This window comes from Oncorhynchus nerka, linkage group LG8 (genome assembly GCF_034236695.1).
Source record: "Oncorhynchus nerka isolate Pitt River linkage group LG8, Oner_Uvic_2.0, whole genome shotgun sequence".
Lineage (NCBI taxonomy): Eukaryota > Metazoa > Chordata > Actinopteri > Salmoniformes > Salmonidae > Oncorhynchus > Oncorhynchus nerka.
In genome coordinates this window covers 55,548,107-55,568,332 of record NC_088403.1, presented here as the reverse complement: position 1 = coordinate 55,568,332, position 20,226 = coordinate 55,548,107, and the positions used below count along the sequence as shown (strand labels likewise).

At 44.0% G+C, this 20,226-nt stretch overlaps 1 protein-coding gene across 2 annotated transcripts; it reads left to right on the top strand.

Annotated features, from left to right (window-relative positions):
- The first annotated feature begins 4,863 nt into the window (after positions 1-4,863).
- LOC115133607 (macrophage-capping protein-like) lies at positions 4,864-20,081 on the top strand. Of its 2 annotated transcripts, none has more exons than XM_029667022.2 (9): positions 4,864-4,954; positions 12,619-12,812; positions 14,963-15,117; positions 15,578-15,739; positions 17,744-17,893; positions 18,445-18,531; positions 18,764-18,896; positions 19,101-19,192; positions 19,530-20,081. In XM_029667022.2, the coding sequence occupies exons 2-9, from the start codon at positions 12,620-12,622 to the stop codon at positions 19,593-19,595; spliced, it is 1,038 nt and encodes a 345-aa protein (XP_029522882.2). In that variant the 5' UTR covers positions 4,864-4,954; position 12,619; the 3' UTR covers positions 19,596-20,081. The 2 variants fall into 2 exon arrangements, with proteins under 2 accessions (XP_029522882.2, XP_029522881.2); XM_029667021.2 differs by lacking the exon at positions 4,864-4,954 and adding an exon at positions 7,558-7,674.
- The last annotated feature ends 145 nt before the right edge of the window (positions 20,082-20,226 follow it).

Here is a 20,226-nt window from a genome sequence, read left to right as displayed (position 1 = left end):
CCCCTACCTCCCCCTCATACTCCCCCAGCTCTCCAGAGTACACCCCCACCTCCCCCAAATACTCCCCCACCTCGCCCAAGTACTCTCCGACCTCTCCCAAATACTCACCCACCTCCCCAACTTACTCACCGACGACGCCCAAGTACAGCCCCACTTCGCCCACCTACTCACCCACCTCGCCTACCTACACCCCCACCAGCCCCAAGTACTCCCCTACCTCCCCAACATACTCTCCAACCTCACCCAAATACTCTCCCACCTCCCCCACCTACTCACCAACTAGCCCCAAAGGGTCCACCTACAGCCCCCTGTCTCCGGGCTACAGCAACCCCTCGCCCAGCTTCACCCTCACCAGCCCGGCCATCAGCCCAGATGACAGTGACGAGGAGAACAACTGAGGGAGCCAGGAGAAGAGGGGGCTGACTGCCCCAGTCCAAGCTCCTGGGCTGGATAACTGAAGGATCGCCTTTCTGCTGGAGGTGTTGCTGGTTTGGGTGGACAAAGAAAAAAACTAAACCCTGGGCATCCCACTTGTGAATTTTATATTTTGGGGACCATTGTACCCCCAGCCTTGTCCAACTTGGGGGGTGGGGGGTCCCTAAAAATATTTCCTACTATTGTATTTGATAGACTTGAACAGTTTAGCCAGGAGAAATGGCTGCCTTTTGAACTAGAAGTTTTGTTTCTGTTATTAATTTTCATGCAGGGGGCTGAAGCAGAGTTCTAAGTACCTAGAGGAAAGCAGAGGGGAGGGAGATGTGGTTACCACATTGACAAAAACCTCCCTCCTTTTCACCCCCCTGTTTCCCAGCACCCAGTCTCTCTCTCTGAACTTCACTGTTGGATGTGTAGTTGTAGGGGAGAGTATTGCCAAAAGCCTTGAAAAATCTACCAGTGGATTGTATTTCTCTCCTTAAAAAGCATTTAAGCTTCCAAAAAAAGACAAGAGTAGAAGAGTTGAGGTGATCTTTATTGCATATTTTACTAAAACGTATCTTTTAGTTTTTCAGTTTTTCTAAATCTACAGTTGCTGTTTTGGTTGGAAGAAAAAATTGAGCTAATGTTTCTAATTTTATTTGTCACATGCACCGAATACAACAGGTGTAGTAGACCTTACGGTGGAATGCTTAGTTACAATCCCTTAACCAACAATGCAGTTCAAGAGTTAAGAAAATATTGACTAAATAAACTAAAGAAGGCTGGCCAGCGTTGAGGTGAACAGCATAAAATATTACAAATGTGCAGTTCAGAACAGTGGAAGTAGAGTAGTGGAAAGGGTTGCCATGATATACTGCAGGTGTATTCCTTGCAGCACATAGTCCAGGGCTGAAGACTGCCTAGGACGACAGATGGTCAGGGCATGGATGCAGAAACCCGAAAGGGAGATGGTGACGTATTGTCACCTCTATGACATTCCAAATAAACCCCTTTACCCTCACTCCAAAGACAAGCCTGAAAGATGTCAAAAACAGCCACCAGCATCCCTGTGCTCTTCACCATTAGATGAGACTTGTGTACAACAGCAAAAAGCTGATTTTTCCAGCAAACCACTTCTTTCTTAAAATACTGGGAAGTATGAGGTTTATGAAAGACTTTAGAATGGAATAATGAGATAATATTATTACTATTTGATTCTGTTTGGTTTCAGGAGAGAATGGGGCGTTTCTAGGTGGAAGGGGGATACTAGTTGGTCGGTGTTGTTGCTTCTGTCATTGTTTAGGAATGAGTAGCAACCTGCTAATACATTTTAATTATCCAGATTTAGGTTGAAGCACTCTTATTTGAAATCCCTCCCACCTTTCAATAATATGTGTTCCATAATTCTAATTAGGAAATGTAAATGAGTTCAATACTCGTTCAATTTATTTAAGAAAGAAAAGAGAAACGTACTACTTGTGTGAATCAGTATAGAGGATAAATTGAGAATCCAATGATTTTTTTTAAAAGTTTTTTTTTCTCATTTGCTTCTGACTTTGTAAGAGCGGTTTGCAAAGAGGGTCTGTGTTCAGGTACTTTGGATGAAGGGGCAGGGAACGGAGGGGGGTATGTTCGATTTCTCCCCCTTAAGGTCTCTCTTCCATTCTGTTTCCCAATCGCCCTGTTCAGTTTCTGCCATTCCGGCTCCAATTTGGGCCAAGATGGCCGCCGCGTTCTCGTTCAGTTGTAGAAAGGACAATTTTGCATGCAGTCCATTCATGAGGCTTCCGCTAAGTGGCTCTACTACAGTTAAGGAAGAGAATTCAATGTTCAGCTTAGTGTTTTCAGTTACGCTCTTGACCACTGGAGGGCGACATAGGCCCTCAGTTGAGTTGACTTCTCTAGAAGCGTCAGTTTCAGTTCAGTGATTTTTAACAAAGGAGACCAGCCATTTCGGAGCACTTTTGGCCTCTACATCCCCCTACCCACTACATTAGTGTGTCAGTGAATCCTTGAAGTTTATGAAAACCACGGACCAAGCATAGACAAACTTAACATTCACTTCCGGGTGCTCTTTACACTTTACTAGGCCTAGTTTGATTGATGAAGTGGACAAGTGTTTTGATTCTCTTGCCTGTATGACTATGGGACACAGATTGTGTTTCCTCTGGTGTTCCCTCCAAGCAATAGGACAGGCTTTTGATTGGACTAGCTGGCGTTCCCTCCCCCCTCTTCATCCACAAGTGATACTGATTATTTTCTGAAATCGGTGTTTGTCCTTTTTTCTACCAGTGTATGTACCTGTGATTGGTAATCTTGGCGTGGGTGGGAGGGAAGGGGGTGGAGTACTGTATGGAACTGGGAGTCCTGAGGGAATGGAATTCGATGCCTGTGGACTTCCATGGTGGGACTGGTACTCTGATGCAGTCTGAATTTGTCGGGATCTTAATCTGAATCATGGTCGGGAACGTATGCGTTTCAACAGGGGTGATTTTGAATTGACTGGACTGTACCACCTGCATTGGATACAGGTGTTGGCAATACACTGTTGAAATAAATGCAGTTGGTCTCTCCCATCATCGCCTCATGACATGGTGACTTTGTCCACTACCATCATATCCCATTGATTTACCTGTCGTCCAGTCAATTCAAACATACCAGGACTCCTGGAAGTGTGTGTGTGTGTCGTAGGAGAGACAGGGTGTTCTTGAGTTGGAGAACAGACTGGACAGGGTGTCTGGGGAAAAGGAAGGATTAAAATTGCCACTGTATTGAAATCAATCCAATATGTCATTCTCTGTATGTTTTGTTTTTTTGACTTGAGAAAAAAAATAAAGTTTTACTACAGGTTGTGTGTCTTATTTGTAAGAGTTGTCAGCACTACCAGTAAGCTGAGTGATTTAACAAATCCCTTTTATATAAGTGGAAATGTGTAAGAGGAAGCATTCCATAGATCTTACCTTCTACTGGGTAAACCTAGAATTTGGGGTTAGGGTGAACGCATTCTGGATCTGAGGTTTTGATCAATAGGCCTCATATGACTATACAATAAAACCGCTATAAGGGGCTATTGGTTTCTTTTTCAGGGCACATCACTATAGATATCATAGCTACTGCTATACAAGTCATCTCCTAGTTAACAACCCTGCATGACAGGAGAGCTTGCTTCATTTCCTTATACATCTTCTCCTTGGTTTGTGGTTTAGTGACATAGAGCCAGCTGTCGCCATGGCTACAGATGTTAGGGCCTAGTTCCATTTCAAACGTTATCCGCTAACCCTAGCCCCTAAACGTTCCGTGTCAAAAGATCTGGAAAATATGAATAGGTGAAAGGAACATGGTAGACACTCCATTAAGCCTATGAGACGGCTTGGTGAGACCATTGGTTATTTGAGATCTGTGAACACAAAGTATAGGGGCTGAAATGGAACTGGAGCCTAATACTGATTGAATGCCAAAGATGACTATTTTCCAGTCACATGATATAGTACACTGAATCACAGTCACACACTTGAGTCTATTTAGAATGTGGACTTCTCTTTTTCCATCTTGGTTGGTGTATTTGGTCATCAAAATGGGATGTTCCAGGGAAATACTGAGGATGTAGACGGGCCTCAAAATGTTCCAGTTTAGGTTGCCTTGATTAAATCAATACATATCAATATAACAGTCTGAAATATTGACCAAATGAGAGGAACTACAGATGTTCACATTTAGCAGACACCATTGTCTGGACTGACCTTACAAAAAACGTACTATGTGGAACAAGGTTCAAGTTATGGAGTTTGCTGGACACCACTCCTAAAAATCAGTGCCCCACATAAGTAAAAAATGTAAGTGTTAAGAAATAGTAATGTCAGCCTAGCCCACTATCATTAAGGAATCCCCAAGGGTCAAAGTGTAATTAGGTCCCTGTAGAACCACATAAGAATGTCCTGGCTGGTGATTGTGCAGTTTGTCACTGTGTAGGAGGTCATATCACTATATATTGGGCACTCAGTCAGGTAAGTGTTCACCATACAAGGTGTGTCTATGGGAGAGGCCATATGAATACTGGTTAGTTTGGTTATGTTGCTATGGTGAAGGAATAGTGGCTGAATCATTAAGATAAACAAATTCTCATGCCACAAAGTAATTCACAACTCTTTCTTATTCTATTCTGCTCATTTTGTCTCACTAATGCCACACTCTCACACCCTGTTCTTACTCTTTTCAGCCCTTCTCTCACTCTCTGCTTCCTTAGCTTTTCTCTCTCTCTCTCTCATTACTTTTTCTGCAGTTTATTTTTTCTGTAAACCAGGGGGCTGGGCTATGACTGTTTGAGACAGAGACAGGAAGAATGTGTGGTTGAGATTGTTTGTGTGTGTGTGTGTGTGTGTGTGTGTGTGTGTGTGTGTGTGTGTGTGTGTGTGTGTGTGTGTGTGTGTGTGTGTGTGTGTGTGTAGACGTTCCCTTTGCATGACTACATTTCCTCTCTCTCTCTCTCTCTCTCCACAGACGTGTCCTAATCCACTACCTCCTCAACTAAAGTTACAAGGTAAGATCTACAAAATAACTTGTACTTTTTTTCTTCACATTTCACTTGTCTTTTGTCTTTTTCTTTTCTACTCAACTTGTCCTGAAACAGGATGCATCCATCTTGCGTTCTTTCTTCAAATTAGCTGAGGAATCTGAGGGAACACTGAAACTTCACTTACCTCCCTTTTCCACCCCTGACTTTAACGCCCTCCATCCTCTCTCGATATCTCTATCAATCATATTGTTAGCCATCTCTTCATTCTCCTCTCTGTTTCTCTCTCTCTCTGTTTACAGATTGTTTATGGACTCTGCTCTGCACGTATTCCTTTATCACTTGTTATCTCAATGTAATTATTTCTCCCTTGAATTTAATCCCTCGCTATCTACCTCACACACACACACCTTGCACACAGGAGGTTGGTGGCACCATCATTGGGGAGGATGGGCTCGTGGTAATGGCTGGAGTGGAATTGGTGGAATGGATTTAAATACATCAAACACATGGTTTCCAGGTGTTTGATTCCATTCCATTTGCTCCGTTCCGGACATTATTATTAGCTGTTTTTTTCTCCTCAGCAGCTTCCACTGGCATGCAGACTCACATATACACACACACACACACTGGCATTTGACAAATTGGGCTCCCGAGTGGTGCAGCGGTCTTAGGCACTGCATCTCAGTGCAAGAGGCGTCACTACAGTCACTACACTACATGGGCGGCAGGTAGCTTAATGGTTAGTGTCGGAGGTTGCTGGATCGAATCTCTAAGTTAACAAGGTAAAAATCTGTCGTTCTACCCCTGAACAAGGCAGTTAACCCCCTGTTCCCCGATTGCTGTCATTATAAATAATCATTTATTCTTAACCGACTTGCCTAGTTAAATAAAGGCAAAATAATAATCATTACACTCATATCTCCCTCTGTCTGTCTGTGTATTGTCACTCCCTCTGATTAAGAACGCATGAATGATCTGATTGGCTCAGTGACCCCAGCACCCTATCTCTGACCCCGTCTCTCTCTTTAACCTGAAGCCAAATGCCCTCTGCTGCCCAGGGCCAAAGGCCTAGCCCAGCTCAGCTAACACATAATGTTCTGAGAACCATATGTTGGTGAGAGCGTGGTTGTTCCTATGGTTATTTTGCATACAAACTACCCACAATATTCTGGGAATGGTACAGGATACCCAGATAGCTCATAAAGTTCTAAACGCAGTTAGCACATAATGTTCTAAGAACCCTATCTTTCTTAAGTGAGAATTTCAGTACTTCAGTATAACGTTTCCTACAGGTTCTCATACCATTAAGAAAACTTTCCATAAAAAACACAAGAAAACATTAGTATTGTTCAAAAAAGGTTCTACGGATGTTATTTAAAAACATACACATTCTGTTCTCGGCATCAACAAAACTCTTTCTATCCTCTAGCTTGTTAAGTGTGTTCACACCTGATCTTAATGAGTGTTTTTTCTTTGCAACGAGCCCTGTTAGAATAGACTAAAATGAACAGCTTGCATGAGTTTAAAAAACGGGCATGCTAGCTCTATCCTAGTGGTGCAATGGATTGATTCCATGGATAGAGAACAGAAGACCATAGGTTTGAATCCCACTGATGCCATTCCAAAATAAAAATGAATTGTGTTTGCATGATTAATGCCTAAGCGAATGCATTTCTGTGTGTCTTACGAGTGCTTGGAATTCAAAACAGTTCAACTAAGCTAGCAGTGTTATTAAAAGTCATAGTGAAACATTCTAAAAACTTTATTTAATTACCTTCTCAGAGCGTTAATAACACCTCACAGGAAAACTTTAAGAAACCATAGCAAAATGTTCTCAAAACCTCCCTTCAACCTAAAAATGTCCAGTTTTACATGTCAGGAAGCATATGGCTTTGTTTCCAGAAATAATGGGAAACCAAAAATGTACGGTCCCACAACTTCCAAGGAACCAAATGTGCTAAGCTGGGAGGTTCCTGTCTCTTGGGTTACATCCCAATTATCTTACATGGTCTCCTTTGCTTGCTCTGGATAAGAGCGTCTGCTAAATGACTTAAATGTAATGTAATGTAACCTTGTTTATTTTTGTTTATCACTGATCTGGTTGGGAGATGCAATGGAGACTAAGGATGTGTTTACACTAATTGGTCTTTGACCAATCAGATCAGCTCTGAAAAAGAGCTGATGTGAAAAGATCTGATGTGATTGGTCAAAAGACCAATTAGTGGAAAAAATATCATAATTGGACTTGTGTATATGCACCCCAATTGTACTGTCCTGTCCTGTCCAATCAATGCTCATGAGAGACATGAGATGAGGAAAGGAGGGTGCTCATTTGTTAGGGACTGTGTACAAATTGCCTGTCGCACCAGTTAGACATCTGTCAGTGTCAGGACGCATCTTCTTTTCCCCCTCTCTCATTACTCTGCTCTGGCCCATGGCAAGTGGTTAGGCATTGAAGATGGGGGAGCCAGCCCAGCAGTCATCATTGTCACCGTGGTGTTTAGCGTTTGTCAGGAACCCGACTCTTCCCCCATAGGGCGCCCTTGCCAAGGCTGCTCAGATCACTCTCCGGGCTCCCGTTGCCTTCCTCATATAATCTAACCAGGCCAGCTGAGGAGCAACGATACACTCTGCCTCGCCCAGGCCTCCTCTGTCCACTTACAGTCACAAACACTCGAGCAGCCATCAGGCAGAATGGAGCTGGAGTCAGGTGCGGTGCCGGAGCTAGCCGAGGGGATCATGCAGTTAAGTTTCTCTCGTCTTAACCTCTTCACCACGCTGTCTAAGCGTTGTAACCCTAAACCCCACCGCCGGACACCTGCAGCCCTATGTGCAGTGGTTGGTGTCCCCTTGGCGATGTGTCCTACATAGGCTAGCATGTGTGTTCAAATATTTACTTTTTCTATCTTTGTATCTATCAATCTTTCTCTGAGTGGTTACTTTTACCAGCTTGTTTTTGTTCTGTTTATTGATTATTTGGAGCTGGCCAATAAATTGTATCTGTTTTGCTAATTCGAATTAGGGCGCTTCTGTTTTTTTACGAGGGCATGGCCTTGCTGATAGATAGCATGAAGGATAGGCTCTATTTTCACTGGGTTGTTGCTACGTGCATGAACGTCCTTCTACCTACATCCTCACCTGTGATGTAGAGACATTTTATTTGGGTTAGGTGAATATGTTAGTTTTAGTGTGATTGACTCCGCTATAGTAGTATAAGGAAAGAGGTTGTGCTTATGGTATCCTGTGATGTGGCTACCCAAAGGTGGGGAAAATACCTGAGAAAGTAACGAATTATTCAAGTAAAAGTATTTGGTTTTAAATATACGATACTTCAGTATCAAAAGTAAATGCAATTGTGGAAATATACTTATGTATCAAATGGCACAATTTTAATTTTTTAATTTCCTGATAGCCAGGGACACTCCAACACTCAAACAATTTACAAACAAAACATGTGTTTAGTGAGTCTGCCAGATCAGAGGCAGTAGGAATGACCATGAATTTGTTATCTTGATAAGTGCTTGAATTGGACTTTTCCTGTCCTACTAAACATTCAAAATGTAACAAGTACTTTTGGGTGTCAGGAAAAACGCTTGGAGTAAAAAGTACATTTTCCTTAGGAATGTAGTGGTAAAGTACAGATACCCCTAACCATTACTCAAGTAGTACTTTAGTAAAAAATAATTTAAAGTACTTTACACCACTGTGGCTCACCAACACTGAAATACAATCGATCAAATGTATTTATAAAACCTTTTTTTACATCAGCAGTTGTCACAAGTGCTTCTACAGAAACTGAGCCTGAAACTCCAGAGAGCAGACGATGTAGAAGCATGGTGGCTAGGAGAAACTGTCTGGCCACAAGTGAAATGTCTCCTTTTTAAGTAAGCATTTCTGAACCTGGTAACCATGCCTTGTGATGAAATATGCAATTGTGAAAGATTGCTATTGCGAAAATGCTCAACCGGATACATTTAATCTAAAGATTGAGGATAGGGAGGAGGACTTCAGCTTGTTGGCACCTCTATCGTTCTCAGTAAGAGCCATTGTTAGACACAGTGGCGTTTTAAGCTCTAGGTGAGTGTTTGGAGGGAGAGTGTGAGTCAGATTAGCAGTTTCCATAGAAGCTGATCAAACGGCCACAATCTCTGTTAATGGGGGTGAAGCTTTATCTAAAAAAAGCTGCAGATTGAAGTTTTATTGTCTGAAGCTACTCCCTGTAGCCATCATCTTGCCTCACAATACAGTATGTCGTTGTGCCAATCAAACTTTATCAGTACTGGGTTTTTCACTGGCCCCTGTGAGCGCAAAACTGAAATGAATTGAGAGCATTTTCATTTCTTTGGGGGGAACATTTTACAGAACTTTTCCATTTCAGACAGGCTTCTTTCAAGGTTACCCAATACCCAGGCCATTTCCCTTTATGCTGTTATTAGAAGTACATACATTTACATCATTTAGGAGACTTTCTAATCCAGAGCGACTAACGGGGGCAATTAGGGTGAAGTGCCTTTGATATCAACAGTCGGCTCAGTGATTTGAACCAGCCTCCTTTCCGTTACTAACCCAACAATCTTAACCACTAGGCTACCTGCCACCGATGACAAGTCTTTGCCAGTCTGGCTCCCATTTTGCATGCTGGTTACCTACTGTTAGGGTTTACCTACTGTTAGGGTTACCTACTGTTAGGGTTAGCCTAGTGTTAGGGTTAGCCTAGTGTTAGGGTTAGCCTAGTGTTAGGGTTTGCCTAGTGTTAGGGTTTGCCTAGTGTTAGGGTTTGCCTAGTGTTAGGGTTTGCCTAGTGTTAGGGTTTGCCTAGTGTTAGGGTTTGCCTAGTGTTAGGGTTTGCCTAGTGTTAGGGTTTGCCTAGTGTTAGGGTTAGCCTAGTGTTAGGGTTGGCCTAGTGTTAGGGTTAGCCTACAGTGTAATTATAGTGCAGCACCACATGTTCTGTGAGAGTTGGGTGTTCCCTTTGGTGAGTGTCACATAGCTGGCCAAAAGGTTTCCGGAATGAACTAACTCCGAATGTTGTAGTTTTGTTTGCTCTAAATAGTTTATAGGACACTAAAATGTCAGTCTGCATGGCATGTGTGTGTGTATATACAGGACAGGTGGATCTCAAACCTTTTATTTCATTGTGATCCCTCTTAAAGGCTTTTGTGTTTTTCTATTTGTTCTGTTTTCCATAGCCTACTCCATTTCAAGTGTCTAACAGTGCACTTACTACAAGTGTAATACACCACATAGTAGGCAGAACCTGCATGCTTATTGACCCATCTACACCTTACACTTGTTTGTTTGGCGTATAATGTGACAGGATATCCCATTGAATGTGGATAGACCGTAGAAACAATCAACATGGTGCTGTGATTCAGGGGGAATTATTTCTAATGGACAACATCAATACTACCTGTCTCTCAAATGATTCCACCTGCCTTCTGTTTGATAGGAAAACAAATGCCTGGCAAGGGACACTGTGCACCTTCAGTATAGACAAAATCAGTGTTTAAGGCTTGGTGACTTGCGTTTATCAAATGTTTCAACATTAAATTAGTCATATTCAAAGATAAATAATTGAATCCGATTGTTACAGGGAGTAACATTGACAGAGGTGATCGGAGGAATCATAAGTGGTTGTTTTTGTCTGCGTAACATCAGGAATGCTTAAACATGCCCTGCTACAAATCAATAAAGCATGATATAGCTTTGGCAACTGTGGCTTGAGAGAGAGACTTAGTTTTCAGTGTCGGCATGTGAGACGTGATAAGACCTGCCCTATAGACACACCCTCTTTTGTACAATGAATGACTAGTGCATTATGGGTTGGTATGCCTGCTATGGTATTGTATTACACAACAGAGGTAGCCCCATCTACCCTTATGGTCTTTTATCAAGCAATATGCACACACTGTATATAGACTTTCTATTGTGTTATTGACTGTACGCTTGTTTATTCCATGTGTCGCACTGCTTTGCTTTATCTTGGCCAGGTCGCAGTTGTAAATGAGAACTTTTTGTCAACTAGCCTACCTGGTTAAATAAAGCTTAAATAAAAATAACTTGACCCCTCATTTGGGGTCTTCTCCTATTCATTTCTACCTTCTTTTTTTTTCTTTCCTGTTTCTGAGTTCCTGCAGAAATAGTTATTCATGTAATGACATGATGATGAGTTCTCACCCATCCTCCACTGCCACTTTCTGTGTGTTTTGTCTGGACTCCGATATGGAAATAAGTATTCTTGCCACGACAAGTTAAAGCAACTTTCTGCCACCTCTAGCGGCAACAACTCCCCATGTATATTTGTCTCACTCATTTCATAGCAAAGAAATACACCCCCCTTCCCCACCCCAAATAATAAAACACTCTACTTCTTTACTATCTATTGCATCTTAGCCGCTTTCACTGCTCATCCATATATTTTAGACTTATATATTGTGTGTATTAGGTTTTGTTCTGGAATTGTTAGTTACTGCTGCACTGTCAGCTCTAGAAGCATAAGCATTTCGCTACTCGCAATAACATCTGCTAACCATGTACGTGACCAACAACATTTGATTTGACTTACACCCTCACTCTTCCCTCCCCAATCTACCATTTGTTTATCCTCCCCTGACCCGCTCTCCCTCTACCCAGTGCAGAATGCTCCCTATCCAGGCAGCCCCCTCCCCATACTCCTACATCCATCCTCCACTGACCCGCTCTCCCTCTACCCAGTGCAGAATGCTCCCTATCCAGGCAGCCCCCTCCCCATACTCCTACATCCATCCCCCACCTCCACTGACCCGCTCTCCCTCTACCCAGTGCAGAATGCTCCCTTTCCAGGCAGCCCCCTCCCCATACTCCTACATCCATCCCCCACCTCCCTGACCCGCTCTCCCTCTACCCAGTGCAGAATGCTCCCTTTCCAGGCTGAGCCCCTCTCCCCCAGGCAGCCCTCCCCATACTCCTACATCCATCCCCCACCTCCACTGACCCGCTCTCCCTCTACCCAGTGCAGAATGCTCCCTTTCCAGGCAGCCCCCTCCCCATCCTACATCCATCCCCACCTCCACTGACCCGCTCTCCCTCTACCCAGTGCAGAATGCTCCCTTTCCAGGCAGCCCCCTCCCCATACTCCTACATCCATCCCCCACCTCCCCTGACCCACTCTCCCTCTACCCAGTGCAGAATGCTCCCTTTCCAGGCAGCCCCCTCCCCATACTCCTACATCCATCCCCCACCTCCACTGACCCGCTCTCCCTCTACCCAGTGCAGAATGCTCCCTTTCCAGGCAGCCCCCTCCCCATACTCCTACATCCATCCCCCACCTCCACTGACCCGCTCTCCCTCTACCCAGTGCAGAATGCTCCCTTTCCAGGCAGCCCCCTCCCCATACTCCTACATCCATCCCCCACCTCCACTGACCCGCTCTCCCTCTACCCAGTGCAGAATGCTCCCTTTCCAGGCAGCCCCCTCCCCATACTCCTACATCCATCCCCCACCTCCACTGACCCGCTCTCCCTCTACCCAGTGCAGAATGCTCCTTTGCAGGCAGCCCCCTCCCCATACTCCTACATCCATCCCCCACCTCCCCTGACCCGCTCTCCCTCTACCCAGTGCAGAATGCTCCCTTTCCAGGCAGCCCCCTCCCCATACTCCTACATCCATCCCCCACCTCCACTGACCCACTCTCTCCTCTCCCTGTACAGAATGTTCCCCAACATGGCAGCACCCGGACAGTTTGGGCCAGAGACGCAGGAGCCGGGGCTGAAGGTGTGGCGGGTGGAGAAGATGAAGGCGGTGCTGCTGAAGCAAGCTGAGGTTGGAGCCTTCTTCAACGGCGACTCCTACCTGGTGTTGGAGCACAGGGGGGACCAGGGGGCCGACCTACACATGTGGATAGGTGAGATGTAGGGAAATGGATGCATTTTGTGTGTCAAATAAGTAGGGTCAAGAGTTTTACTTGACCAGGGTCTGTATTGACAGAGTAGGAGTACTGATTTAGGATCAAGTTCCTGTCTTATTCATTATGGTCTAAAAGGCAAGACTGATCCTAGATCAGCACTCCTTCTCTGATAGACTCACGTGGCCATGATAAACTTTGTGCCCCACTAAAGGTATAAAAAGCTGTAGAACTTTGTAATAGAATGCTCCACCATTTACCTTTATGGAAGTGCAAGACAATGTTTTGATCCATACTGATATTTGCTAGAACTTCAATAGAAACAGCTATAGGAGCCTTTGAGTGTGCTACTCCTCGCTCTGTTATTAAATGGGTGAGTTGTGGTCATCATGGGGGATGGGGAGGATGGGGATATCTGTGTACATTAGTAAGTGTGTACATGAGTGGAATGAAACTGTCTGTCTCTTGGGATAAGAGTATTTTATTATCATTTATGGATGGTGTTTCCTACACTCTTAGAAAAAGGTTTCAAGAGTTCTTCGGCTGTCCCCATAGGAGAACCCTTTTTTGGTTCCAGGTAAAATCCTTTTTGGGTCCCGGTTGGTGCAGCGGTGTAAGGCACTGCATCACTACAGACCCAAGTTCAAACCTAGGCTGCGTCTCAGGCGGCCGCAACTGGGACACCCATGAGGCGGGGCATAATTGGCCCAGCATCGTTAGGGGAGGGTTTGGCCGGGCAGGATGTCCTTATCCCATCGCGCTCTAGCGACTTCTTGTGGTGGGGCGGGTGCATGCACGCTCGCTTTGGTCGCAAGTTGTACAGTGTTAACTCCCAACAAATTAATGCGGCTGGCTTTCGGGTTAAGCGAGTAGTGTGTCAAGAAGCAGTGCAGCTCGACATTCTCCTCTCCTGAGTCCATACGGGAGTTGCAGCGATGGGACAAGACTAACTACCAATTGAAGATTACGAGGCGGAGAAAAAAAAACATTCTGGGTTCCATGTAGAACCCTTTCCACAGAACTCAAAACAGTTCTACTTGGAACCAAAAGGGTTTTCCATTGGGAACAGCCAAAGAACCCTTTTAGGTTCTAGTTAGAAAATAATTTGCTAAGAGTGTAAGCTTGTATCCAGTATTGCTCTGTAAATCCAAACTACACTACTTGCCAAAAGTATGTGGACACCCCTTCAAATAAGTGGATTTGGTTATTTCAGCCACACCCATTGCTGACGTGTAAAATCGAGCACACAGCCATGCAATCTACATCAATGCCCATGGTTTTGGAATGAGATGTCCGACAAGCAGGTGTCCACATACTTTTTCATGTAATGTACTAGCCAACCCACTGTTTCCACACCATATTAACCTCTGTGCCGTTGCCAAGCGAATAACCTGCGTGCTAATGGTGATGACATGACACTGACCCAAGTAGCCCCCTCCCCATACTCCATATGTGAGGGAGGAGACTAAGACTGACAGATGGAAGGATGATGACAGAAGAAGGATGGGGGGGAATTAAAGAAGAGCTCCCTAAGGAAGAAGGGCTGGGTTTGTGTGTGTGTGTGTGTGTTCATTAAAAAAAAATGCACTAAGCTGATTGTCAGTGCTCCTCTAAAAGCCCCCCCTCTACTCTCTCCCTGTTCTCTGTGACCCCTACACCCACCTTTCACATGAACCCTATATGGCCTTTAGCCCCCAGGTCCAGAAAAGTGGACCACAATAATAAAGGTCCCGACGTTTCTGCGGATGGGCGGGATTCTCTACTAACCCACATGCTCTGCTCTAGGCTGCTCGCTTAATAAAGTTAGATCAAAGCTGAATGTCTGGAAGATCACATTATGATAAGTACAGAATATAGTAACGTAGTATATATTTATTTAACTGTAGCTCACTCATTCGGTATGTACCTTTCTCCTTTTCTGTCCTCCTTTTTCAATTCTTATGTAGGCAGGCTTCCTCCATCTTTCTCATTCCCTTTACCTCCTGACTCTAACTCTCCCACATCTTCCTTCCACAAACCACTGCTCCTCCTTTCATTCTCCCTCCGCTATGTGTCTGTCACCACACCCCTACTCCCCGCTATGTGTCTGTCACCACACCCCACCTCAGACTCACACAACTCACCCCTCCCCTCTCTTCCTTTCTCTCCAGGTGAGAAGTCATCTCGCGATGAGCAGGTGGCGTGTGCCATGTTGGCCACCCAGCTGGACAGCTTCCTGGGTGGTGACCCCATCCAGCACCGGCAGGTCCAGGGCTACGAGTCTCCGGCGTTCATGAACCTTTTCCCCAGAGGGGTCAGCTACAAGGTGAGCAGGAGAATAGCCCTGGTTCATACTTACTGACAACACAGGGCCCATCTGTTTAAGAAATGTACTTGCATGGGAATTTGTGCACAAACTTTTGTTTCTCTTTGACATCAATGTGTGATTTTCTGTAATCCACGTGTTTCCCACATTAGATTTGGGCCCACTGAGCCCACGATGTGTATCTAAAGTGTTAGGATTGAGTCCTCTACTGATAGCTAATGTATTTTTATTTTTTAAATCCATGATTGATGAAATGACTTTACAAGCACTACTTTTCATGACCTCATCACATGCTTCTGATTTGTCATATCATTCCACATATCTCTCGTTGAAATGACAGTTAGTAAATCCTTAGACTTCCTGGTTAGATACAATGTTGAGAAAATCTAACCAACATGTTCATATTGTTACCTTTTTTCTTTTTCCTTTTGTTCACTCTCTCCCTCAATCACACGTGTAGGAGGGTGGTGTGGAGTCTGGCTTCAGGCGGCCCCAGGGCGGGTCAGGGCCCGTTCACAGGCTGTACCAGATCAAAGGGAAGAAGAACATCCGTGCCAAGGAGGTGGAGCTGAGCTGGGAGAACTTCAACAAGGGAGACTGTTTCATCCTGGACCTGGGAGAGGTGAGCAGGGGGAGGGAGGTGAGAGTGCGTGTTACTAATTCCCTGCGGGAGGCTCTTAGCAGTGAGGGCTTGGAGAACTATATTACATTGCCTTGAATGGCACATTCCTTAATTAGTGATCAGTAAAGTAGGCCTACTAAATCGTACTGTGCATTTGGAAAGTATTCAGACCTCAACTTTTCCCACATTTTGTAACAGCCTTAATCTAAAATTGATTTAAATGGGTTTTTTTCACCCCTCAATATCCCCTCAACACAATATCCCATAATTACAAAGCAAAAACAGGTTTAGAAATTGTTTGCAAATGTATACTTTTTTTTTAACAATCACCTTTACATAAGTATTCAGACATCTTTACTCTACTGTGTTTAAGGACTTTTGGCAGCGATTACGTGTCTTGGGTATGACACTACATGCTTGGCACACCTGTATTTGGGGAGTTTCTCCCATTTTTCTCTGCAGAGCCTCAAGCTCTGTCAGGTTGGATGGGGAGCATTGCTACAGAGCTATTTTCAGGTTCAAGTCCGGGAATTTGACTGGGCCACTCGGACATTTAGAGACTTTTCCCAAAGCCACTCCTGCAATGCCTTGGCTGTGTGCTTAGGGTTGTTGTCCTGTTGGAAGGTGAACCTTCATCCCAGTCTGAGTTCCTGAGTGCTCTGTAGCAGGTTTTCATCAAGGATCTCTCTGTACTTTGCTCCGTTCATCTTTCCCTCGATCCCGACTCGTCTCCCAGTCCCTCCTGCTGAAAAACATCCCCACAGCATGATTCTGCTACCACAATGCTTGGGGATGGTGCCAGGTTTCCTCCAGACATGACGCTTGGCATTCAGGCCAAAGAGTTCAATCTTGCTTTCATCAGACCAGAGAATCTTTAGGTGCTTTTTGGTCAATTCCAAGTGGGCTGTCGTGTCTTTTACTGAGGAGCAGCTTCTGTCTGGCCACTCTACCATAAAGGCCTGATTGGTGGAGTGCTGCAGAGATGGTTGTCCTTCTGGAAGGTTCTCCCATCTATACAGAGGATCACTCGTGCAAATGATACTGTTTTCAGGTATAATATAATCATGATGCTATCAGTTGCTGACGTTACGTTGCTGGGTGGACTTAATGGCTGGACAATGAGGAAATAATATCTGGGTTTTTGCCATTTGTGAGATCCTGCTCGACACACCTGTGTTTTCATCCTGGGGTAGTTCATCTGTTGGATGAAGTGATCTGCCATTTTCAGGGGGATAATGGTCTCACCATGTCTTACCTCAGTCTGACCCATAGAGGTCTCAGTAAAGTCTCGACACCATAATGTATATTCACTGTATTCCATACAAACCTTGATTTTAAATTAGTATTTCATTAGACAAGGCCCTTTTCCCCCCCGATTGCTCAATTTGGCCAGGCGGCCAGCTCTAGGAAGTGTCTTGGTGGTTCCAAACTAATTCCATTTAAGAATGGAATCCACTGTGTTCTTGGACCTTCAATGCTGCAGAATTCTTTTGGTACCCTTCCCCAGATCTGTACCTCGACACAATCCTGAATCGTTGCTCTACGGACAATTCCTTCCACCTCATGGCTTTGTTTTTGCTCTGACATGCACTGTCAACCGGGGGACCTTATATAGACAGGTGTGTGCCTTTCTAAATCCTGTCCAATCAATTGAATTTACCACAGGTGGACTCCAAGTTGTAAAAACATCAAAGATTATCAATGGAAACAGGATGCAGCTGAGCTCAATTTCGAGTCTCATAGTAAAGGGTCTGAATAATTATGTAAATAAGGTGTTTCTGTTTTAATTCATAAAATGTTCTAAACCTGTTCTTTGTCATTATGGGGTATTTAGTGTAGCTTGATGAGGGAAAAACCATGTGTTTAATCAATTTTAGAATAAGGCTGTAATGTTACTTAATGTGGTAAAAGTCAAGGGGTCTGAATACTTTCTGAATATATTATATATATTATTATTATGTATATTAACTTCAGATGAGACAATAAAAAAACGTCTGTCTTTAGACCATATTTTCCTGGATCGGCTCGCAGGCCAACATGTTTGAGAAGCAGAAGTCGCGTGAGATCGCTAGCCTGATCCGTGACACTGAGAGACATGGCAAAGCACACATCACTGACGTCAATGAGGGGGAGGAGACGCCGGAGATGCTCAAGGTACAATCGCCGGCTTAGTCCTTTAAGCTAAGCAAATGAAAACAAAGTCGGACCTAATGCACAGGAGGCTTCTGAGGGGAGGACAGCACATAATAATTGTCGGAAAGAAGCGAATGGAATGGCAAACGCATGCAAGCTACAGTGTGTGTGACCTATTTGATACCATTCTGCGCCGTCCATTGTCATGAGACTCCTCCCCAATTAAGGTGCCAACAACCTCCTGTGACCTTGAGACCTGTCAATCCTGTAATATCTAAGCATATTTAGAGACTTTGAAATCGAGTATAGGAAGGTAATGAGTCGATAGTCATGTTTTGTGGGCGGAGGTTGATGATATGATTAATGAGGATCTAACTTTTAAAATATATACAAACCAGTGGAGCCTGCAGAGGGGAGAACGGCTGGAATGGAGTGAATGGTATCAAAAACATGGTTTGAATTTGTTTACCACTCCATTCCAGCCATTTATGTTGAGCCATCCTCCCCTCAGCAGCCTCCACTGATAGAAACCTCACCACAATCCATGTTCCACTCTGCCCTGTGATTGACAGGTGCTGGGACCAATGCGAGAGCTGGCAGAGAGCACTCCAGAGGAGGACAGTCGCGCAGACATCTCCAACTCCGCCTCCCTCTACAAGGTAGCTGGACATTACAATTCCGTTGGTAAACAGTTCTCTCCAGAACTGTTCTATTGCATCACATAATTACTGTTGGATCGTTCACCCCAATAACAGAATTTGAGATATTTTGGATTCTAGACTGCACAGCTATACTTTGAAGATCTTTTTTTCCAAGATAAACAATATTTTTGGGGGCAAACTAGTTCACAAAGGAACTAAAAGTCATGGCCTGTCTTGCTGTCTCCCACAGGTGTCCGATGCGACAGGTCAGATGAAACTGACCAATGTCTCGGAAAAGAGCCCATTTGCCAAGGACCTTCTGGTGCGCGACGACTGCTTTATTTTGGATAACGGGGCCAACGGAAAGATCTTTGTTTGGAAAGGTGAGGAAAACACGTGAACCTCGACTGCTCTGTGAAATGTATCCCTAGAATGTCTGAGATATCCGATGTCTAATGAAATACTCATTTAATCAGGGTTTGTATTGGATAAAGTGAATATACATTATCGTGTCGAGGCCTTACTGAGACCTCTATGGGTTAGACGGAGGTAAAACATGGTGAGGCCATTATCCCACTGATTGACAGGTATGGGAGCAAATGCAGAGGAGAAGAGGGAGGCCCTGAAAATGGCAGATCACTTCATCCAACAGATGAACTACCCCAGGATGAAAACGCAGGTGAGTCAAGCAGGATCTCACAAATGGCAAAAACCCAGATATTATTCCCTCATTGTCCAGCCATTAAGTCCACCCAGCAACGTAACGTCAGCATCATGATTATATTATACCTGAAAACAGTATAATTTTGCGCGTTTTGAATTCCATTTAGTCAAACCGAATCCAGTGTATGTCGTCTTCCATTGTCACACTGCAATTTCTGTTGTGTAACCACTAACTAGCAGGTCATGAACCCAGTATCATAAATGTTTTATGCATATACAATGGGGTGGTTTATGTGTATGACGCAGTAGATCCAGTCATGACCGGGTAGTCAAATCTCTGTTCTCTCTTACAGGTGGAGATACTACCACAAGGGAGGGAGACAATCATCTTCAAGCAGTTCTTCAAAAACTGGAACTGAACTACAATGGCTCTCAGAAAAGGGTCTCAATGACGCCCTCGTAAAATAGTATGAAATTGAGACCTGGAAAATAAAATAAATGTTTTGGTCTTCTCAGGAGAGTGACAGCATCTCAAATTCAAAAACTTTTTTAAAAATGCGTTTACTTATATGTACATATTTGTAAGGTACTATACTCATAGAAAACAATTATTTAGTCATGCTTAGAGCAAATAAACTCCAGATAATAAGATAATGATTTCACACCAAATGGAACCCTAAGTCACTACTTCTGCTTCCGTCTGGGGAGGAAAACGTGTACTCACTGGTTACTAGTCTCATTTAAAGCCAAGATGACATTCCACAAATCCTATAAGTTGAATTTGTTTGGTTTAGTCTTTTCTTTTTTACTTTTTTTTTTACATTTGTTTAAGAATAACAGGACATATTCTACTAATACATGTAGTAGGCTACAGATTATGAAAATAAATGGAAACTGAAACAACACGTACAGTGTGTGGCTTTGTGCTTTGGGTCCTGACAACTTTATGGCATGTCATTGTCTGTGTCCCAAACGGTACCCTATATAGTGCACTACTTTAGACCAGGACCCTAGGGCAGTAGTGCACTAAAAAAGGAATAGGGTACCATT

Coding starts and splice junctions, on each gene's coding strand:
- LOC115133607 (XM_029667021.2), top strand. CDS start 7,625: ATGGAGCTGGAGTCAGGTGCGGTGCCGGAGCTAGCCGAGGGGATCATG. Junction 7,675..12,618: donor CTAGCCGAGGGGATCATGCA/GTTAAGTTTCTC, acceptor CTCCCTGTACAG/AATGTTCCCCAACATGGCAG. Junction 19,193..19,529: donor ACCCCAGGATGAAAACGCAG/GTGAGTCAAGCA, acceptor TCTCTCTTACAG/GTGGAGATACTACCACAAGG.